At 43.5% G+C, this 24,554-nt stretch overlaps 1 protein-coding gene across 2 annotated transcripts in view; it reads right to left on the bottom strand.

Moving 5' to 3' along the window:
• LOC124593699 (graves disease carrier protein-like) overlaps positions 1 to 24,554 on the bottom strand; it is a 207,493-nt gene that overhangs the window by 4,063 nt on the left and 178,876 nt on the right. For both annotated transcript variants that reach the window (XM_047132003.1, XM_047132002.1), the window contains one exon: positions 7,614 to 7,792. In XM_047132003.1, the coding sequence (XP_046987959.1) occupies positions 7,618 to 7,792 (175 nt within the window). In that variant the 3' untranslated portion in view covers positions 7,614 to 7,617. The remainder of the gene's footprint in view (positions 1 to 7,613; positions 7,793 to 24,554) is intronic.

The following is a 24,554-nucleotide window of genomic DNA, read 5'->3' as shown; positions in this document are numbered from 1 at the left end:
TGAAAGATGTATGAAAGAGGCAAAATACCCTCAGATTTCAACAATAACATAATTCCAATTCCAAGGAAAGCAGGTGCCGACAGGTGTGAATATTGCTGAACTATCAATCTAATAAGTCATAGCTGCAAAATACTAAAATGAATTTTTTGCAGAAGAGTGGAAAAATTAGTAGAATCTGACCTTGGGGAAGGACAGATTGAATTCTGAGGAAATGTAGAAATACAAGAGGCAATACTGACCCTACATATCCTCTTAGAATATGGGTTAAGGAAAGGCAAACCTACAATTATAGCATTTGTAGACTTAGATAATGCTTTGAAATTCTGAACATAGCAGGGGTAAAATACGGGAAGCAAAAGGCTTGGTTGGTTCGTTTAAAGAGGGGGGAAGGGACCAAACTCCTAGGTCATCTGTCTCGTGTTCTGATTAAAATAATTCCACAAGGGTGGGAGTAAAACAAATGAGACATACAACACAACACTGGAAGAAAGAAAAAAGCACAAGAATGACAGAAGAGCAACAAACACTAAAATGGACAAAACTGGACAAGAAAACCACAGATAGATGCAAGAGACAGATAGAAGAAAGTAAAACAAGAGAGCAGGTGGCCATGGCTGGCTCATCACAAGAATAAAAAAGGATAAGCCAGCCACTCTGTGGCACATTAAAACCTCCAGCCTGAAAGCACTAAGGTGGGGAACACAGAGGGAAAAAGGACATGTGTTAAAACATATCAAACAATAAAACCCACGCTCATGTATAAAATGAATAACTAAAATAGCCGATGAGGTGTTGTCAGCTAAAATTAATGGTAGCAAGTCTGGTAACTGAAGATTCCGTCACATCGCAGCCAAAGAATGACGGTTCAAAAATATATGGGCCACTGTCAACCGGGTGCTGCATTGACACAGGAGATAGCCAAGGGTCACCCAAGCGTGGCCAACGCAGAGCCGACAGAGAACCACAGAGTCCCTGCAAGAGGCCCCCAGGAAGGACTTCCACGCATTCATAGTCTCCTTAATGGCAAGCAGTTTCTTCTGTGTACTGAGATTATGCCATTCCATCTCCCAAAGCTAAGAAACCTTGCGGTGTAATAACGAATGCAGGTCAGTTATGGCGATGCCAATCTCCAGAAGCAGTTTCAGTGTAGCCTGTTTGGCCAGCCTGTCAGCAAGTTCATTGCCTGGGATGCCAACATGTCCTGGCATCCAGACAAACACCACTGAATGACTCAACCACTCCAGGGCATAGATGGACTCCTGGATGGTCACTACCAAAGGATGGAAAGGGTAGAAGACTGCTCAAGGAGTCAGGACAGAGAAGAAAAGAGTCACCAGGACATGAGTGGATGTGTTCAAGAGCACAAAATATGGCCACCAGCTCTGCAGTGAAAACACTGCAGCCATCTGGCAAGGAGTGCTGTTCAATATGTCCTCTGTGAAGACAGGTGATGTCAACATGACCATCAGCCACCGAGCCCCTCGTGTAAACCACTTCAGAGTCCTGGGACATGACAAGACTAAAAAGGAAGTGACAGCGGAGAGACGCACGGTTAATTGAGTCCTTAGAGCTATGTGAAAGGTCCAGGCCGCTAGCCTAGGTTTACACCTTGGAGGGGTATGTGAATGGACCTCAAGTAGAGGTGGTAAGGGGAAGGACTCAAGTTCCAATAGGAGGGGTCTTACACGAACTGCAGTTGTAAGCCCTGACCTGGGCCTCTGATGCGCGAGATGATCCCCCATGGGTGGGAAAGGGAGATGGTAATACGGATGCTCAGGAGAGCTACAAACGTGTGCAACGTAACTGGCCAGCAGTTGTACACGCCTAACCTGCAATGGAGGAACTCTGACCTCCACAAGGATGCTGGTCACTGGACTCGTCCTAAAAGCTCCTGCCGCCAGGCGAACACCAGAGTGGTGCACTGGGTTGAGTAAATGCAATGCTGAGGGCGCCGCCTAACCATAAACCACACTCCCATAGTTAACGCAGGATTGAACAAGGGTGCTGCAGATCTGCAGCAGCGTAGAGCGATCTGCACCCCAGCTAGTGTTGTTCAGGCAGCAGAGGGCATAGTGGTGCCGCTGGCACTTCCACTTAAGCTGACAAAGGTGAGGAAGCCAAGTCAATCTGACATCAAAAACCAGTCCTAAGAATCGATATGTCTCCACTACCATGAGTGGATCGTCATTAAGGTAACATTCTGGTTCCAGATGAATGGTACGACACCAACAGTAATGCATGACACACAACTTCGCGGCTGAAAACTGGAAACTGTGAGCTAGAGCCCATAACTGTGCCTTGTGGATGGCTCCCTGTAGGTGCTGCTCAGTAACACCAGTACTGGAGCAGCAGTATGAAATGCAGAAGTCATCTGCACACACAGAAGGTGAGACCAACAGCCCCACAGCTGCTGCTAGACCGTTAATGGCCACTAAAAATATACACACACTCAATACAGAGCCCTGTGGGACTCCATTCTCCTGGATATGGGGGGAGGGGGGAGGGGGAGGACTATGAGAGGCACCCATTTGCACACGGAAAGCTGAAAGTATGAAGCTACAGGAAGTTTTGGATAAAATTCGGGAGTGGGCCCCGGATACCCTACTAATATAAAGTGACAAGGATATGATGTCGCCAGGTTGTGTCATACGCTTTCTGTAAATCAAAAAATCGGCAACCAGTTGTTGGTTCCTGGAAAATGCTGTTCAGATGTCAGAGTCAAGGGATACAAGATTATCAGCAACTGTGGCGGAAACTGCCTAGGAACGGAGCCGGTAGGTCCTGTGACTCCAGGAGCCAACACAACCACCGACTTACTATATGTTCTAACAGCTTACAAAGAACGTTGGTGAGGCTGATGGGCCGATAGCTATGTACATCAAGCAGGCTTTTACTGAGTTTGAGCACTGGAATGATGATGCTCTACCGCCATTGCGATGGAAAGGTGCCATCGCCCCATTTCCGGTTGAAGATGATGAGGAGATGTTGCTTGTAGTTGAATGAGAGATGTTTAATCATCTGACTGTCGATCCGACTGGGCTCAGGAGTTGTGTTGGGCAATGTGCAAGGGCACTGAGGAGCTCCCACTCCATAAATGGGGTGTTACAGGGTTCACTGTGGCATGTAGTGAACGAGAGGACTTTCTCCTCCATGCACTGTTTGAGGGTGCGAAAGGCTGGGGAGTAATTCTCTGATGCAGAGGCTCGAGCATAGTGCTCAGAAAAGTGCTCGGCAGTCCCATTTGCTTCGGTAGATAACACGCCGACAATGTTAACGCGAGTGTCACCTGTTGGGGTCTGGTACCCAATGGTCGAAACATACCTCTCTCAACACTCCCGTTTCTGTCTTTTTACAAACTGGCGAATGCGGGCATGTAGCCGTTTAAAAGCTATTAGGTGCTCTAGGGAAAGGTGTTGCTTATGTTGCTGTGGAGCCCACCTATGCTCTTTAATGGCCTCAGCGATTTCTGAAGACAACCGAGGTACTGTCTTTCACCGGGGGCACCCTAAGGAACAAGGGATCATGTTTTCTGCCACAGAAACAATTTTTCTAGTGGCCCGCTCAACTACCACATCAATGGTACCATGTGGGAGAAATTCAACAGTGAAAGCAGAGGTGAAAGCTTCCCAGTCTGCCTTTTTTAAAGCCAATCTGGATAGGCATCCATTAGTATGATGCAGAGGGAGTGACAGGAAGATGGGAAACTGGTCACTATGACACAAGTCATCATGGGCTCTACAGTGGACAGATGGGAGAAGTCCTGGGCTGCAGAGGGATAAGTCAATGGCCAAGTAAGTACCATGAGCTACACTGAAATGTGTGGCGGACCCAGTATTTAGGAGGCAGAGGTCGAGTTGTGACAGTAAATTTTTTTACATCTCTCCCTCAGCCAGTAAGCATGGTGCCACCCCATGGGCATTAAAGTCTCCCAAAAATACGAAAGGTTTAGGGAGTTGACGAATCAGTGCAGCCAATACATTCAGTGGTACTGCGCCATCTGAAGGAAGAAATATGTTGCAGACAGTTTATTTCTGCATGATTATCCTGACAGCCACAGCTTCAAGAGGAGTTTGAAGGGGCACAGGTTTACTACATACCGAGTTCAGGACATATACACAAACTCCGCCTGATACTCTATTATATTCCCTATGGTTCTTGTAATATCCACTAAACCTGCCGAGGGTGGGAACCAGGTTTCCTGCAGGGCAATGTAGAAAGCTTAACAGCTGCTGTAGCTCAGCCAGGTGGTGGAAAAAATCACCACAATTCCACTGGAGGATGATGTTATCGTGAGGCTGGGAAGACAAAATGCTCAAGGAGCCAGTTCACGCCTCTGGGTCACCGGCTGCCACCGACTGAGTACCCATTCAATCACTATCCATTGTGTCTGAGGGTCCAGTGAGATCTAGGTCCTCAGGGGGTGCCAGAATCTCCACCTCATCCACAGACACAAAGCTTGTAGGTAGCAGTGGTGTGGGTGCCAGCATAATGTCTGGGTTCTTGGGGGTCTTCTTCTTCTTTTGGGTTTCTCTCACTGCTCCTTAGGTTTCTTCTGGCTGGGAGGGCTTGATTGAGGAGGACCGTGAAGCCCTACAACCAGTTACCTGTGGGTTCTTCAGCCACTGGCAGGTGTCTGCTTTGCCCTGTTAAGAGTGTGGGAAGGGAGGGAACCAAGGGACCCCTTCCTAGCGAGAGAAGTCGAAGAAGAATGATGCTTTTCCAGCTCAGAAGTGGGGACTGATGTCCCCAATGGTTGTGGAGGCATTGCTCCCAAGTTAGGTGGTGCGGGAGCAACAAGGAGAGAAGTGTCCCCCACCATCAAGGGGCAGGTGTAGTCTTACATCTCTGAGAGCCAACTGGAATTGGCAGAATGGATGGGACTGGAACAGTAGTTATATTGGCAGCTTAAGTTGATGTCATGCACACGGGATGGAGCGTTTCATATTTCCTCTTAGCCTCAGAGTAGGTCAGTCAGTCCAGGATCTTGTATTTCATGATTTTCTGTTCTTTTTGGAGAATCCTGCAGTCCAGTGAGCAAGGGGAATGTTGCTTGCTGCAGTTGACACAGATGGGAGGTGGGGCACATGGAGTATTGGGATGGGATGGACATCCACAATCTCAACAGGTGATGCTGGAAGTACAGTGGGAAGTCATATGCCCGAACTTCTAGCACTTAAAGCATCGTATCGGGGCAGGTATATGTGGCTTGACATCACAGCAGTACACCATTATCTTGACCTTCTTGGGTAATGTGTCACACTCGAAGGCCAAGATGAAGGCACTGGTGGCAATCTGATTATCCCTCAGACTCCGATGGACGTGCCAGATGAAATGAACACCTCATCACTCTAAATCAGCATGCAGCTCGTCATCAGACTGCAAAAGAAGGTCCCTGTGGAATATAATGCCATGGACCACATTTAAGTTCTTAGGGGGTGTGATGGAAACATCCCCCAGCTTGTCAAGGGCGAGTAATGCCCGTAGACTGGGTAGAGGATGCTGTTTTTGACAAGACTGATCCAGATAACATTTTGGACAATCCCTCCACCTCTCCAAACTTGTCCTCTAAATGCTCCACAAAAGCTGAAGCTTCATTGACATGAAGGATTCCCCAACCTCTCTCATACACACTACATGCCGGGGTGAATAAGATCTGCTGCAATACTTAACCTGGTGTTCCTCTCATGGTGTGGGCCGGAGAGGGGAACGTTTTGGCATTATACTTTTGTGCATTAAATTAAGCTGTTGAACGCTTAGAGGATGCTGGTATTTGACCACCAGCAAGTGACGGTGTAGTACACTTCATGGAGTGTCATCTGCCCAGATGCCACCCATTCTGACCAGGGGCCCTCCCCATGTGCGCCACCCTGGCGCAGCAAAGGCCACCTGGCAGGATGGTCATTGCCAGGAGTACTGATGCCCCAGGGTGACAGGCCTTTACTCCTTGGCATTCGTGTGGAGTGAATGGCACAGGCATCGGCAGAGTGATCCCTGTGTAGTCAGGGGGGCTACAATTAACAGGGTACAAGGTGGCCCCACCACAACAGACTGGCTACCGTGTCAGATATGAGGTGCAGGGAAGTCCAGTGTCATCATCGGTGCACAAAATGACACTGCATAGGGGATGGAGGAAGTCCACGCAGGATGGTGTCCTCACCCAAGAGATGGAAAATGAGGGGAACTGCAAAGCCATGATGATAAATGATGCTGAATCTCTCAATGCATGATGGACACAATGCACCATGTAAGGCGTCCTTCCCCAATTGGCTTGCCCTTCAGGAAAATTTGGACAAATTGAGGTCAAAACCTACAGGGGACCATTACATAAAGGCCAAAATGTATGTCTCTTACAACAGGCAGAAATACCTTGGGCCTATTCTAACCCCAGGACCTGCAGGGGCATGCAAAAAGCTCTTTACAACTTGTACAGAAATCGGATGCCAGTTATAAGAGTCAAGAGTGAAAGGGAAGCAGCGGTTGAGAAAGGAGTGGGACAGGGTTGTAGTCTATCACTGATGTTATTCAATCTGTACAGTGAGCAAGCAGTAAAGGGAACCAAAAAACATTTGGAGCAGGAATTACAGTTCAGGGAGAAGAAGTAAAAACTTGCATTGGTTTGCCGATGACTTTGTAATTCTGTCAGAGGTGGCAAAGGAGTGGGAGAGCAGTTGAATGGAATAGACAGCATCTTGAAACGCAGACATAAAATGAACATTAACAAAAGCATAACAGGTATCAAATTAAAGCAGGTGATGCTGAGGAAATTAGATTAGGAATTGATACACTGAAAGTTGTGATAGTTTTGTTATCTGGGCAGCAAAAAAAAATGATGATGATCGAAGTAGAGTGGATATAAAATGTAGACTGGTGAGGGCAAGAAAAACATTCTGAAGAAGAGAAATTTGGTTAACATCAAATATAGATTTAAGTGTTTGGAAGTACTTTCTGAAGGCATTTGTGTGGAGTGTAGCCATGTATGGAAGTGAAACATGGACAATAAATAGTTTAGACAAGTAAAGAATGGAGCCTTTTGAAATGTGGTGCTCCAGAAAAATGCTGAAGATTAGACTGTGTAATTAATGAGGAGGTACTGAACAGAAGTGGAGAGACAATAAATTTGTGTCACAACTCGACTAAATGAAGGGATCAATTGAGAGAACATGTTCTGATACATCAAGGGGTCACAAATTTAGTGCTGGAGGGAAGTGTGCAGGTTAAAAATCATAGAGGGAGATTGAGAGATGTATACAGTAAACAGATTCAGGAGGATGTAAGTTTCAGTAGTTATCCAGAGATGAAGAGGCTTTCACAGGATAGAATACCATGGAGAGCTGCATATAACCCACCTTTGAACTGAAGACCACAACAACAAAAAATAGTGTATACCAACACAAAAAACTGTGTGAATTGTCATAAGATTGACTGCTTCTTCTTCTTCTCCCTAAATGTCCACATAATAAAGTGTATCGGTATTAACATAAATTGTGATTGTCATTTTAAAACAGCTGGAAATGCAGTAAGACTTGTGCCCCTCACTCACAAATAACATCAGTGTGTGTGTGTGTGTGTGTGTGTGTGTGTGTGTGTGTGTGTGTGTGTAACACTTTACTCACCAGTTTACAATTTCAATCCAGTATCAAGCCCAAGTGTCTGTTTCATGAGCTCATATGTTGCAAACGATACAGCAACCATAGGTATGGCTCGCATATAGTTAATGCTCATGCCACGGTATAGGCCACGGAGTATACCGTTTTCTCGATATATGAGCAAAAGTGTCTTGCTCATGCCCATCCTGCAAAATAATTACTTAGCATTAAAGCATGCTTGTGTTTTTGAGACAAACAGTTATTAAAAGCAAAAAAATGATATTAATATTAATCCTCTGGGTTTCTTTCTCTCACCACCCCCACAGCCACTTCTGTTTTTTCCTCAGTTTTGATACACCCAAAAATTTTACTGGCCATTCATTTAAACTAGTTCTAGTCTGATGGACAGAAACCACCAATAAGTCTGCAATGCAGTGTAATTACATTTATTCCTGTCAGTTTTACTGAGGACACAGACAAAGTTTTAGGCCTTCATGCTGTAGGGGAATGTCATACTGCCCATGTTGTCTGTGTTCTCTCACCCACTGACTCTCTCTCGTTCCCAAGTGTTTCTATCCATATAATTATATATAGGTTCAATATCTAACTAATGTTTCACAAAAACAATTTTTTCTGTAATTAACCTTGAGATATTGAACATGTTAATACTAAGTAGTCACAAATTGGATATCTAATGAATTAATAATTTAAGAACATAATTTTGGTATTATCTTCAATGCCAATTCTGAAAGGCCTGGCCTAGTCTCACAAATCATAAAAGTGGCACTTTGAGCTTTCAGAGCATCCAGTTTAGGAAAACATTTTTGTTTTATCAAGACATTTTCTACACTAGCTGTAGCTTACACAACTGTCAGTACCCATTATTATTGAAACCATCTTATGGTATACTACAAAAACTGCAAAAAGAAACAAGTCTGTGTACACAGATAAGAAATGACAACAGCTGTCACGTATTCATTTGTCATTTACTTCATTATTTTCCCATAGCCCTGATTTCACTGGCAGCAGACTGATGAAATAAACATAAAGGAGCTAGTTGCTTACATTGGTGTGGGGCAAAAATCCTTTTAGAGCTATTCTGAAAGTACAAAAATTTCTTTAAACACAGAGTAATTACATTATATGCTCTGGACCACTTGTTATATTTTCATTCTACTATTTCCAATGATATTCGCACATACAGTGTTATATAGCTCTCATCATAAATGAAAACATTTTTTCATCTACCTAAGTTAATAATATAGGTCCTTATGATGACATATCTCAATTAGCAGAAAAAGCAACTACATTTCTAGCTATGTTTTACAGTTGCTGTTAGTGTGTAAATATATCCTTGACTACTTCATATTTGAATATTTCAACATTAACTGATGTAAAAATTTCCATTTGTCGCAAAAACGACAGCGTATTTTAATATTTACATTATTACCAAGTACTGACAGAACCAGAAACCATATATTTACATAATTTATGGGAAAAGTGTATCTGATTAACATGTTTCCAAGAATGTTATCACTAAAACTCTGTGTCCCAAAACACCAGTTTCCCATAATTTCCATGCATCTCATTTTCTGAGACTTTTTATTCTGCCTTTCTGTTGATTGATTTTACATCTGAGGAAATAAAGGTTTCATCACAGATCACAACATGTTCCAAACATTCCAATAGGATGTGACTTGTCTTTTCTAAATAAATGAGATTGATTGTTACTGACACATTCTCTTGCTTCTGCTTGGAGACAGCATTTTGTGAACCACAAGTGAGTGAACCGTATTCATGTTCAAAACAACACATGTAATGCTGTGTACAAGCTAATGTAATGAACTTACTTGAAATTCAGTTTCACTGTTTCTCATAAATCTATTGTGAAGTTCTTAAAAATGTGCTTGCTACTTCCATCAGTGGTGGCAGCAGATGCACAGCCCTACAAGAAATTTTCCATGCTTATGGAACCACAGCTACCACATAAAAACTTTTGATCTTTGTATTATTTCTCTTACATAGCCTTCTGTGATAATTTGTCAATAAACATAACCTTGATTTGTGAAGCAATAAGGAGAACCAACTGTTTGTACTCTTGTTGTTGTTGTTGTTTGTGGTGATGGTGTTGGTCTGGTGAAGGGGACCAAACAGCATGGTCATCGGTCTGTTTGTACACTATTCAATAAATGAAATTTTCAAAGCCAAATTCACAATGTCTTGCCTTCAGCATCGATTACTTGATCGATAACAATAGTATGCAGTACTCCCTATCACCTGAATGCCTTCTCTGGTAGTGTAGTCATATAAAAAATTCCCAATGGTAGTCATCCTTACCTACAAAACAATTTCAAGGAACATTTAAACCTACCACTAAATATTTCAGCAGTGCGTGTAATAAGTATTCTCATCAAAGATTAATTTCATGACAAGTAACAACAAAAGCCTGTGAGAATTCAAGTTTTCTCGGCATAACACATAACTTTGATATTTCAGGGTTTGCAGCTGCTGTAACTACCAATTTTGTGGGTGCACCACTTCACTTCATAGTTTGCACATGAAGTCTGTGCTTGATTTGGTCACTAGAGGCCACCCGGCCTACTAATGCAACAGCAGCTGCATGCGCAACCTACTGGCTGTGCTCCCTGTTGAACTAAGAATATATAGGTCAGAGTGCAAGACTCTGCTGGCCACTTGTGTATTGTTATTTGTATTGTACTTTGTCTTTCATGTGTGTGTACTGGTCAAAGAATAAATTACAGTGACCTATGGATAGAACAGTAGCCATGTATACAGGGCTTGGAATTTTAGTATGGGGAACTGTCACATTAATGTGCTGCCTATGTTCAATGTCAATGTGCAATAACCACTCACGGCTCACAGGTGGCAGCACTAGCAGTGGAGGGCATGTAAAGAATGCCTGGAGAATGTGGAAAACAGTACAGTTTATGGCTTAATGCAGAAATGGGCCAATTTATATGATGTCCAAAACAGCAGGATCATTGGCTTTCAGGCCAAGGTTGAAAGCATTTCCTATATGGAAACTGTTCACATGCCACCATGGTTAAAGTATACTGTGCATGGCACAATGGCACTATCCAAAACCAAGGACCATAGATGACACAGATGAATGATAGCTGTGGAGACATTTATGGGTGAATAGATGGCTCTGAGCACTATGGGACTTAACATCTGTGGTCAGCAGTCCGGTGAATAGATGTGAAACTGTTTAGCGACTGACTGGCCCAAGAACCAAGAGACTACCAACAGAGTCTCCTCAATGACAGTTCAGCAAACATTGCTGCATATGGTCCTCTGCAGCAGGCACCTGGTTCATGCACCCATGCTGACTGCCATTCACTGGCAATGAAGGCCGGAAATTGCACACCAATACCACAACGGGACATTCACTGAGTGGTGAAAGGTGGTCTTTTCAGATGAATCACATTTTATGCTCCATCATCAGATGGCTGTTGTCGTGTGTGGCATGACACATCTGGAGGATGGAACATTATGGTCTGGGGAATGGTTTTGTGGCATTCCCTTGGTGATCTCATTACTCTGGAAGGCACAATGGATCAACCCAAGTATGCATCTCTCCTTTGGTACCATGTTCACCACTGCACGCAATTCATTTTTCAGTGGCAGCTACCAGCAGGACACTGCAATGTGTCACAGAGCTCGAAGTGTGTGTACATGGTGCAAAGAGAGACATCATGAGTTTGCTATACTCTCCTGGCTACCAAATATCCCAGATTTAAACTCAATCAAGGGTCTATGGGACCACCTTTGTCGGACTGCTCTCACCATGGATCCTCAACCAAGAAACCTACTGCAGTTGGCAGCAGCACTGGAGCAAGCATGGCTCCACATACCTGTCAGTACCTTCTAGAATCTCACTGAGTCTTTCTGCACATTTTGCAGCAGTCTGCACTGTAAAAGGTGCTTATTAAGGCTTTGGGCAAGTGGTCTCATTAATGCTATTGGACAAAGTATCTATTTACATCTTCTATAAAACACACACTTGTTTCAAAGTTTTATTGTCCTTCAAAGTAGTCACCAGCATTGTGTATAACCCATCGCCAGCGATAAGGAAGTCATACGATACTCTTAGCAGTGGTTAGCACACTGGGCTCGCATTTGGGAGGATGATGGTTCAGTCCTGCGTCTGGTGATACTGATTTAGGTTTTCCGTGATTTCCCTAAAACCCTCCAGGCAAATGCCGGGATGGTTCCTTTGAAAGGACATGGCTGACTTCCTTCCCCATCCTTCCCTAGTCCAAGAGACTGACGACCTCTCTGTCTAGTCTTCTCCCCCAAAAAACAACCCAACAACAACCTTAGCAGTGTAAGTTGCGTTTATAGTTCGATTGAAACAGTCTGTTGCCTCAAGGATCTCTGTAACAAGTCTAAAGCAAAAGCCATGAAGGGCTTCCCTTCAATTAAGAAATTAAGTTGAAGTCACAAGAGCTTCTCTCCAGGGAGTTAAACACTTCTCAGCCTGTTCATATTTGGAACACAGCAAGTGACCAGCTTAGAGAAAGAAGCAGTGTTACTTTCTATAGGATCCACCCATTACTTTGCAGGATGATGCTTGGGAGCATGTGGTGCAGATTGTGGCTGATTTGTTTGCTTGGAAATGATGTACCACCCACCACTCTCTACAGACTTAAACCCTTGGGACTTCAAATTGATTTCTAACTATCAACACAACTGGTGCTGCTACGGTTATCCTACAACTTCCACATCACTGGAAATGGGTTATAAACAACGCTGGTGATTACTCAGAATGACAGTAAAACTTTGAAATATGTATCTATTTTGTATAACTTGTAAATAAATAGTTGCCACTGTTGAAGTTCCAGCCCTCATATATGTCATTCTTCCCTGTAATATTTCAACAGGTTCCTTACCTGTCTTCCTAAGATATGTTGTGTGCAGTCTCAGTTGCTCACTGTTTTGATTCCAATAAAACCACCATCTTTACAGTTTTTGCTTTTATAACAACAATTGCGTCCTGGCATCAACTTCTGTTGTGAGTGAGCTTCCAAGATATCTGCCATATCAGATAGATACTACTGTTGCTGACATATAAGCAAATTGAGTGGTGATGCCAAAATTTTGGTTAAGCCACATCCTATCTTAATTAAATTATTCAAACACACTATTACCTTCCCTTAGAGCCAAACTTGTGGGATGGTTTAGTAAATGTGGTGCTACAGCTTACGAATGCCAGATGGATCAAATTTTAGCTAAAAAACAGCATGTGTGTGGTTTTCAGTCAGCTTAGACCTTATTGAATACCATGTCAGTCCAGTACAGAGAATATGTTAGAATCAGAGTTGCAACAGAACACCATTGTTCTGTTCTAAGTTACAAATGGGGGCTAACAATCTCTCAAGTTTGGTTGGAGCTATTACTGGTGGCAAATGAAATATGTGCTCCGTATAACTGAGGAAGGCACTTAGGAAGTTGGAGAAAATTGTAGTAAAAACTGATAATATCAGCTCTGCTGTAAACTCTTGAGATGTGGAGTCCATAATAGTAAAGTTCCCTCACTCCACTAATATGATCTCTGGGAATAGTTGGCTGATTTGTATTTCTGCAAATGCCCATCTTTGTATTCTGCTCTCATACCGAAGATTTAATATTGTTTTTATTTTATTTATTTATTTATTTATTTTTTCATGAGAGGATTATCTGACAGACTCCTAACTCATCCTGGTCTTGCTTGCTAACCATCCTATTGTGCTCATGTGGAACTCTTAGAAAATGTAACTTTCTTCCCATAATTAAAACTTTGACCTTCTTCTTCTGTAGGTGCTAAATATTTCATCTGTTTTCCACAGTGTTTCATTTCTACTTATTTTATCTGAATGGGCCATTTGTCTTTTTTCTATGAAATTTTTTTCATTTTTATGTCTGGCTCTATACAAGGTGATATTTTTGTCTACTTTTAAGATCCTTCCAACTGATGAAAATGATCACTATTTTCATTTATTTTTCCATTACCAGGGATATATTGATTGTAGCTTTCAGTCACAACAAATAAATCCTCATCTGAAAGCCATGTAGTTGCACCAATATTGGCCCAGTCTTACATTCAAAATTTAAAAAGATATGTTCCCTCATTAACTGAAGTGTTGATTGTATTTTTTATCTATGTTATGTGAAGCACACCAGTCAAATGCTGCCACTGCATGATCATAACATGAATCATTAGTTATTACAACAAAATGATAATTGGGGGTTAGGAAGTTTGTGGAATACTCTTTTTCCCTCATTGACTCTTTCTGTAGACAAACAGAAGTAAGTATGCACAAGACTACTTTTCAAGGCTAAACCTAAATATTAAGAAACTTATTCAAGCCAAGTTAAATGGGGACAGCATCACAAAAACGCAATCCTGATGAAGACTCTTGTAACTGTGGCTGAAAGACTGGTCTATATTACAATATGGCTGGATGGATAAAAATCTTTTCACCAAGCGGCAGCAGAACACATAGGTAAAAGATGATATTACGAGAAGGAAAGTTGCTACTCACCATATAGCGGAGATTCTGAATCACAGATACGCGCAACAAAGAGACTCTCACAATTAAAGCTTCACGTCATTAAGGCTTCATCAACACAGACAGACACACACACACACACACACACACACACACACACACACACACACACACACACACACACACTCTCACTCTCTCTCTCTCTCTCTCTCATGCAAACACAACTCACACACACGACTGTAGTCTCAGGAAACTGAAACCACTAAAACTGTGGTTTCAGTTGCCTGAGACTGCAGTTGTGTGTGTGTGTGTGTGTGGGGGGGGGGGGGGGGGGGGGGGGGGGGGGGGGGGGGGGGGGGGGGTGCGCGCACACACGTGCGTGTCTAGTGTTGACAAAAGCCTTAATGGCGGAAAGCTTTAATTGTGAGAGTCTTTTCGTTGTGCCTATTTGCAAGTCAGCATCTCCGCTGTATGATGAGCAGCAACTTTCCTTCTCTTAATATTGTTACATTCAATCCTGGATTTGACACCATAAAAGATGGTTGTAATTGGCCAGCTTTTGGAGCCAGTGGCTCCTTCTTCAGGCAGAAGGGTTGAAGGGGAAGGAAGAGGGGTGAAGGAAAAGGACTCGAGAGGTCTAGGAAAAGGGGGTAGTTTGTGGGAAAGTCATGCAGAACTAAGGGTCAGGGGAGACTTACCATATGAGACGAGAAGGAAATAATTTTGTCAATAACTGATTGTTTTTGTTTTTATAATATGGCTGACATCACATACCAATGAAAGTTTTACTGAAGGCAACAACAGTAACAAAGCCTATTTTGACATCCTGGTATACCATAAATACAGTGCTAATTGAATGTTTCTAACCACACATTTCAATAAAATTATGTTTTTAGCTTTGATCATTCGCATAACAAGTGTCAAAATTAGGGAATGTGTCAGCAATAAGACAAGTACTTCCAAAGTACCCAGAATTGACAAACCCACCAGAGGTTAATTACTTCAATTTTTTTTTTCAAATCTCATGGTATTTGTTTAATAAAGTTTCAATTTTTATAATATGGTAATTTTAAATTGAAAAAGTCAATTTTTTACTGACTATGTTAACAAAAATGACATTTACATTGTTAGAAAAAAGCTGTAAGAGCGTTAGCACACTGTTTCTGTAGCAAAGTATAGCTTTATTACTTATACTGTATGTAAGGGTCATGTAGACAACTAATAAGAATTTAAAGTAGCACAATGCAACTGGCCACTTCAACCTGAAATCATTTGGTGCAGAAATCCAACTAAACATCAACCCCTTGACTGCAGTAGACACACTAATGCAAAGTACCATACTTCCCCCTTGGTGCTGTGAATCTCGTAACATGCACCAATCTGCCATTCCTATGGTACTGTAGAGGTAATATATTCATGCTACCTCCTCAACCCCAACTGTGCCTATTGAGATGGTGCAGTCAGGTACATTCATGCTGTGAGTGTCTTAATATAGACAGCTGTACTTCTATCCTGTTCCCCCAGTAGCTCTTCAAAGTTTTGGTGACTGAACTGGAATATTTGTGGGCATTTAATGGTGGTGTCCTCCTTTTGAGGTTTTTCAGTTTATCCCTGCAGTGACGAATTATCAAATTCGACACTAGAGTTCTGTACTCTTCATTGGGCTGTTCTACAAAGTAAAAGTTGTGCTAGTAAAATGACAATCATATTTATGCAAAAGGAGAAACCTAACAGACAGTAAAATTGACAGTGAGATTTATTTTTCAATATCAGAAACTGTGACACTCATCTAAGAATTTCAGAGTAATAGTTCTGAACCTTAAGTTTCAGCGGGTACAACATATTGCTCTATTTGTACAACAACTGATGTAGTTAATAGTTCTAAGAATCCGAAAAATCCAACAGACGTAAATTCTTGGCACAGAATCATGCTTTACAACATATTTTAATCATGAAACAGTCATTTTAGTCCTTTTACCCATGTATTTTAGGATTGACTTCAGTACAGAAGTGTCAAGTAAGAAATAGACATTTTTCATGATATTTCTAACACAAAACATGATGATATTTGTATTCAATGAAGCCAGTTGATTTTAATGATACACCAAGGAGGATAAGGAAGAATCCATCAATTGTAGATTGTCAAAGTGAAGAGAGGTAGAGACTGACAAGCTTTATTGCTTCGTTTTTTTCTCTTCTCTTAGTTGGTTGGTTGGTTTGGGGGAAGAGACCAAACAGCGAGGTCATCGGTCTCATCGGATTAGGGAAGGACGGAGAAGGAAGTCGGCCGTGCCCTTTCAAAGGAACCACCCCGGCATTTGCCTGGAGTGATTTAGGGAAATCACGGAAAACCTAAATCAGGATGGCCGGACGCGGGATTGAACCGTCGTCCTCCCGAATGCGAGTCCAGTGTGCTAGCCACTGCGCCACCTCGCTCGGTCTCTTCTCTTAGTTTAGGCAAAAAGTTAACAATTGACCTACTCATCTACTTACGGACTTTTCAGTTTTTAATTACATTATGTTCTGTGTAACTGTGGAGAATGCTTCTTCACTTCAGTAAAATTCTTCCACCGTCAGAGGAAAATGTTCATTTGAAATTAGAAACTGTTTGGGAAAGTTTACAAGGTATCCAATAGTGAATCTTATCCACATTAAAGGCTTTTCATTGACAAAAGCCTATTTTAGTTTAAAGAATATTACTCTTATTTCATCCAAATAAAGTAGGCTTTTAAGCAGACAACTGATTTCTTGGTTGGTTGGTTTGGGGTATAAAGGGACCAAACTACAGGGTCATCAGTCCCTTTTTCCTGACGTAAGCCAGGCTCAAGGTACAAAAACTCCCAAAGTATGTTTGAGAAAGTAAAAGGGGGGAAAAAGAATGGGGAACCACACCCGAGGAAAACATACACCACAAGGAAAAGTAGAAAACGGTATTAAAACCATTGAGCAGATGGTCTGGGCTGGCTGATCATAAGAATAAAAGAGGATGAGCCAGCCACTCTGCAACACATTGAAATGTCCACCCCAAAAAGAAAAGGTGAGATGAACACATGTAGGGAAAAGATGGCCACCAAGACAAACAAATGCAAAGAAAGTGCAACAGAATTAAAATGGAGGGAGGGTGGCAGCCCCAGAGAGAAGGCTAAATGCCCACTCTTAGATGGTACGATAAAAACCCCTCTCACAAATAAAATGTAAAACTAAATCTGCAGTTGAGGCATTGTCACCCGACACTGAAGGTAGGGTGCTGTGAAGGTTAAAAGTCTGCCACAGAGGGGCTAAAAGTGGGTGGTCCAGCAAGATGTGGATGACAGTCATATATGGATCCTCGCGATGGAGGAGGGTAGCAATGTGTTAGCCACGTATGGCCAATACTGAGCTGGCAGAGAACCACAGAGTCCCTGCAAGAGGCCCGCATGGAGGACTTCCACACATTCGTAGTCTCCTTAATGACAGGCAGTTTGTTGTACATACTGAGATTATGCCATTCTGTCTCCCAAAGCCAAAAAACCTTGTGGCATACTAATGATTGCAGGTCAGTTATAGGGATGCCAATCTCCAGAAGCGGTTTCTGTGTAGCCAGTTTGGCCAGCCTGCCGGCAAGTTCATTGCCTGGGATTCTGACGTGGCCTAGGGTCCACACAAACACCACATATTGACTGGACCATTCCAGGGCATAGATGGTCTCCTGGATGGTCCCTACCAAAGGATGGCAGAGGTAGCACTGGTGAATAGCTTGTAGGTTGCTCAAGGAGTCAGAACAGAGAAGAAACGACTCGCCAGGGCATGAGCGGGTGCCCTCTTCGGCCTAGGTTTACACCATGGAGGTGTACATAATGGACTTCAAGTATAGGTAGTAAAGTCAAGGACTCCACTTCAGACAGAAGAGATCGGACGTGAAGCGCAATCGTAAGCCCTGACCTGGGCCTCCGATGTGGGAGATGAACTGCCATGGGTGGAAAAAGAAGACAGTAATTCGGATGCTCAGGAGAACTACAAATGTGTGCAATGTAACTGGTGAGCAGTTGTGCACACCTAACCTTCAATGGAGGGCTCAGGCCTCCACCAGGACGCTTAATGCCACAGTGAGTGGATCATCATTAAGGTAAAGTTCTGGTTCAGGATGAACAGTATGATGCTGACAGAAGTGCATAACACATGACTTTGTGGCAGAAAACTGGAAGCTGTGGGCCAGAGCCTGCAGGTGCTGCTCAGCAACACCGGTACTGGTGAATCAGTACAAAATGCAGACATCATCTACATACAGAGAAGGTGAGACGGACAGCCCGACAGCTGTTGCTAGACCATTAATGGCCACTAAAAATAGAGATACACTCAATACAGAGCACTGCGGAACCCCATTCTCCTGCATATGGGGGAAATTATGGGAGGCACCAACTTGGACATGGAAAGTATGGAACGACAGGAAATTTTGGATAAAAATCGGGAATGGGCCCTGGAGACTATACTCATATAATGTGGCAAGGATATGATGTCGCCAGGTCATGTTGTAAGCTTTTCGCAAGTCAAAAAAAGACAGCAACCAAGTGGTGGCATCTGGAAAAGGCTGTTCGGATGGTAGACTCGAGGGAAACTAGATTATCAGTGGTAGAGCGACCCTTGCGGAAACTGCCCTGGCATGGATCCAGTAGGCCACGTGACACCAGGACCGAAGACAACCGCCGACTTACCACATGTTCTGACAGCTTACAAAGAACGTTGGTGAGGCTGATGGGCCAACAGCTATCCACGTCAAGTGGATATTTGCTGGGTTTGAGCACTGGAATGATTGTGCTCTCTTACCATAGAAAGATGCCATCACACCAGATCCAGTTGAAGATGATGACAAGATGTTGCTTGTAGTCAGACTAGAGATGATTGGTCATCTGACTGTGGATCCAATCTGGCCCAGGAGCTGAGGAGCTCCCTCACTGTAAATGGAGCATTATAGGGTTCACTGTGATGTTCAGTGAATGAGAGGGCATTCCTTCCCATCCACTATTTGAGGGTGCAAAATGCTGGCAGATAATTCTCCGATGCAGAGGCTCGAGCGTAGTGTTCAGCAAAGTCTCGGCACTTGTGTTTGGATCAGTAGATAACACGCCATTGATGATAATGCCAATGATACCTGTCAGGGTCTGGTACCCACAAACATGTCTGATCTTCGTCCAGATTTGGTAAGGTGCCACATGGCAGCCAATGGTCGAGACGTACCCCTCCCAACATTCCTGTTTCCGTCTTTTTATAAGCTGGCAAACGCTGGCACGGAGCCATTTAAAAACTACGAGGGTTATTCCAAAAGTAAGGTCCGATTGATTGCCAAATTGAAACCACAGTGAACATCAGAAATGTTTTACTTGTAACAATTAGCTACACCTTTCAGCTACTTCTCTACGTAGTCGCTGTTCTGACTTAGACTTTTGTCATAGCGTTGTACCAACTTTTCAATAGCCTCATCATAGAAGGCAGCCGCCAGTGCTTTCCGCCAATTCTCCACGCTGGCCTACACCTCGTTGTCTGTGTCAAAATGTTGTCTTCAAAGACAGCGGTTCATGTGACCAGAGATGAAACTCAGGGGGAGACAATTGCGGACTGTATTGTGGGTAATCTAACATTTCCATTTGAAAACGATGCAGGAGCATCTTCATTGCCCCTGCAGAATGCGGCTGAGAATTGTCGTGAAGACGAAACAGAACGACAGTTATGTAATGTTGGCTGCATAGCTTCAGGCGACATTTCTCACCAGGCCCTCGTACTTGGCGGCAGACACTATTTTCTAGACAGCCGGCCGCAGTGGCCGTGCGGTTAAAGGCGCTGCAGTCTGGAACCGCAAGACCGCTACGGTCGCAGGTTCGAATCCTGCCTCGGGCATGGATGTTTGTGATGTCCTTAGGTTAGTTAGGTTTAACTAGTTCTAAGTTCTAGGGGACTAATAACCTCAGCAGTTGAATCCCATAGTGCTCAGAGCCATATTTTCTAGACATCTTTACGCACTCACTGCGAGCTCAGAAATGAGAAGAGCGACGTGATGCTAACTGGGGTTATACTAGAGACACTACCCAACACATCTGTGCAAAGCTTTATCGGATTTTCATAGTCGTTTCCATTTCGCGACCGATCGGACCTTACTTTTGGAATAACCCTCGTATTAGGTGCTCTAGGGAAGGGTGCCACTTATGTCACTGTAGAGCTCGCTGATGATCTTCAATGGCCTCAGCGATTTCCAGCAACCACCAAGGTACTGACTTTCACTGGGTCACCCTAAAGAACAAGGGATCATGTTTTCCGCCACAGAAATGATTGTTCTAGTGGCCCTCTCAACTACCACATTAATGGTACCATGTGGGGGAGATTCAACAGTGACAGCAGAGGTGAAAGCTTCCCAGTCTGCCTTTTTTAAAGCCCATCTGGATAGGCATCCATTGGCATGATGCCGGGGGAGTGACAGGATGAAGGGAAAGTGGTCACTACGACACAAGTCATCATGGGCACTCCAGTGGACAGATGGGAGAATTCCTGGGCCACAGAGGGATAAATCAATGGCTGAGTAAGTGCCATGAGCCACACTGAAATGTGTGGGGGTCCCCATTATTTAAGAGGCAGAGGTTGAGTTGAGATAGAACAGTTTTGACATCTCTGCCTTAGCTAGTAAGCACAGTGCCACCCCACAAGGGGTTATGGGCGTTAAAATCTCCAAAAAGTAGGAAAGGTTTAGGGAGTTGATGAATCAGTGCAGCCAATGTGTTCAGGGGTACTGCACCATCTGGAGGAAGATATGTGTTGTAGACAGTTATATTATGTGTCGTCCTTATTCTGACAGCTACAGCTTCAAGAGGGGTTTGAAGGGGCACAGGGTCACTGCTTACCTAATTCAGGACAAAGACACAAATTCCACCTGACACACTATTATTGTTGCTACGCTTCTTGTAATATCCTCATAAGTATCAGAGGACAGGAGTCTGCATTGCCAGGAACCAGGTTTCCTGGAGGGGAATGCAGAAAGCAGGTGTAAAGCTTAACAGTTGCCGTAGCTCAGCCAGGTGGTGGATAGAACCCCAGCAACTCCACTGGAGGATAGCGTTATTGTGAGGCTGGGAAGGCATGAAGCACGCAAGGAGGCAGGTTACACCTCAGGGTCACTTGATTCCACCAATTGAGTATCTGCTGTTGCTGTTGTTGTTGTTGTTGTTGTTGTTGTTTTGGTCTTCAGTCCTGAGACTGGTTTGATGCAGCTCTCCATGCTACTCTATCCTGTGCAAGCTTCTTCATCTCCCTGTACCTACTGCAACCTACATCCTTCTGAATCTGCTTAGTGTATTCATCTCCTGGTCTCCCTCTACGATTTTTACCCTCCACGCTGCCCTCCAATACTAAATTGGTGATCCCTTGATGCCTCAGAATATGTCCTACCAACTGATCCCTTCTTCTGGTCAAGATGTGCACAAACTTCTCTTCTCTCCAATCCTATTCAATACTTCCTCATTAGTTATGTGATCTACCCATCTAATCTTCAGCATTCTTCTGTAGCACCACATTTCGAAAGCTTCTATTCTCTTCTTGTCCAAACTATTTATCGTCCATGTTTCACTTCCATACATGGCTACACTCCATACAAATACTTTCAGAAATGACTTCCTGACACTTAAATCTATACTCGATGTTAACAAATTTCTCGTCTTCAGGAATGCTTTCCTTGCCATTGTCAGTCTACATTTTATATCCTTTCTACTTCGACCATCATCAGTTATTTTGCTCCCCAAATAGCAAAACTCCTTTACTACTTTAAGTGTCTCATTTCTTAATCTAATTCCCTCAGCCCGCATCTCGTGGTCGTGCGGTAGCGTTCTCGCTTCCCACGCCCGGGTTCCCGGGTTCGATTCCCGGCGGGGTCAGGGATTTTCTCTGCCTCGTGATGGCTGCGTGTTGTGTGCTGTCCTTAGGTTCGTTAGGTTTAAGTAGTTCTAAGTTCTAGGGGACTGATGACCATAGATGTTAAGTCCCATAGTGCTCAGAGCCATTTTTTTCTAATTCCCTCAGCATCACTCGACTTAATTCGACTACATTCCATTATCCTCGTTTTGCTTTTGTTGATGTTCATCTTATATCCTCCTTTCAAGACACTATCCATTTCGATCAACTGCTCTTCCAAGTCCTTTGCTGTCTCTGACAGAATTACAATGTCATCAGCATACCTCAAAGTTTTTATTTCTTCTCCATGTATTATAATGCCTACTCCGAATTTTTCTTTTGTTTCCTTCACTGCTTGCTCAATATACAGATTGAATAACATCGGGGATAGGCTACAACCCTGTCTCACTCCCTTCCCAACCACTGTTTCCCTTTCATGCCCCTCAACTCTTATAACTGCCATCTGGTTTCTGTACAAATTGTAAATAGCCTTTTGCTCCCTGTATTTTACCCCTGCCACCTTCAGAATTTGAAAGAGAATATTCCAGTCAACATTGTCAAAAGCTTTTTCTAAGTCTACAAATGCTAGAAACGTAGGTTTGCCTTTCCTTAATCTAGCTTCTAAGATAAGTCATAGGGTCAGTATTGCCTCACGTGTTCCAACATTTCTACGGAATCCAAACTGATCTTCCACAAGGTCGGCTTCTACTAGTTTTACCATTCATCTGTAAAGAATTCGCGTTAGTATTTTGCAGCTGTGACTTATTAAACTGATAATTTGGTAATTTTCACATCTGTCAACACCTGCTTTCTTTGGGATTGGAATTATTATATTCTTCTTGAAGTCTGAGGGTATTTCCCCTGTTTCATACATCTAGCTCACCAGATGGTAGAGTTCTGTCAGGACTGGCTCTCCCACAGCCATCAGTAGTTCCAATGGTATGTTGATTACTCCGGGGGCCTTGTTTCGACTCAGGTCTTTCAGTGCTCTATCAAACTCTTAACGCAGTATCTTATCTCCCATTTCGTCTTCATCTACATCCTCTTCCATTTCCATAATATTGTCCTCAAGTACATCACCCTTGTATAGACCCTCTATATACTCCTTCCACCTTTCTGCTTTCCCTTCTTTGGTTAGAACTGGGTTTCCATCTGAGCTCTTGATGATCATACAAGTGGTTCTCTTATCTCCAAAGGTCTCTTTAATTTTCCTGTAGGCTGTATCTATCTTACCCCTAGTGAGATAAGCCTCTACATCCTTACATTTGTCCTCTAGCCATCCCTGCTTAGCCATTTTGCACTTCCTGTCGATCTCATTTTTGAGACGTTTGTATTCCTTTTTGCCTGCTTCATTTCCTGCATTTTTATATTTTCTCCTTTCATCAATTAAATTCAATATTTCTTCTGTCACCCAAGGATTTCTACTAGCCCTCATCTTTTTACCTACTTGATACTCTGCTGCCTTTACTACTTCATCCCTCAAAGCTACCCATTCTTCTTCTACTGTATTTCTTTCTTCCATTCCTGTCAATTGTTCCCTTATGCTCTCCGTGAAACTCTGTACAACCTCTGGTTCTTTCAGTTTATCCAGGTCCCATCTCCTTAAATTCCCATCTGTACCCATTGGTATTGTGGATGAGGCATCAATGAGATCCAGGTCCTCAGGGGATGCTAAGATCTCCATCTCATCCTCAGGTGCAGAATTGGTAGGGAATAGTGGTGTTGGAGCCACTGGAGGGTCCTTTTACTTAGCAGACTTCTTTGTTTGCTTGCCCTCTTGCTTCTCTTTGGGGGCTTGCTGGGAGGACTTCTCCGAAGTAGCTTCAGGGATGGAGGAAGACCGTGAAGCTCTTCTGTGGCATTAGTGGAGACTTTGGGAGAGGGAGTCCCAAGGGACCCCTTCTGCACGAGAGGAGCCAGTGGAGGCTGTTGTTTCTCCAGCTGGGGGAAGGGGACTGATGTCCCCTGTGTTTGGGGGGGGGGGGTGAAGGGGCGGGGGGAAGGCTTGCTCCTGAAATAGGTACTTTGGGAGCAACGGAAGGAGATTTTCCCCATACCACCAAGGTGTCAGATGTGTTCTGGAGGCCCGAAGGGCTCAATGTTCATGGCACAGAGTGTGGTATGACTGGTACTTATGACAGTGATGGTCATGTAGCTGCAGCATATGTGGACGTCAACTGAACGGGGTGTAATCATTCAAATTTACGTTTAGGCTCTTGGTAAGTCAACCCATTCAGGGTCTTGTACTCCACGATTTTCCACTCGTTTTGGAGTACTGTGCAGTCTGGTGAGCACGGGGAGCGCTGCTCTCCACAGTTGATATGAGTGGGAGAAGGCGCACATGGAGTATCTGGATGCAGCAGACGTCCACATTCTCAACATGTGGTGCTGGAAGTGCAGTGGGAAGACATGTGCCCGAATTTACAGCCCTTAAAGCACTGCATAAGAGGAGAGATGTATGGTTTAATGTCACAATGGTAAACCATCACCTTGACCTTTTCAGGCAATTAGTCACCCTCAAAGGCCAAGATGAGGCTCTGGTAGCAAC

Source organism: Schistocerca americana, chromosome 2 (assembly GCF_021461395.2).
Source record: "Schistocerca americana isolate TAMUIC-IGC-003095 chromosome 2, iqSchAmer2.1, whole genome shotgun sequence".
Taxonomy (NCBI): domain Eukaryota; kingdom Metazoa; phylum Arthropoda; class Insecta; order Orthoptera; family Acrididae; genus Schistocerca; species Schistocerca americana.
Note: the sequence above shows the minus strand (reverse complement) of the source record. Positions and strands in the feature narration are given on the sequence as shown.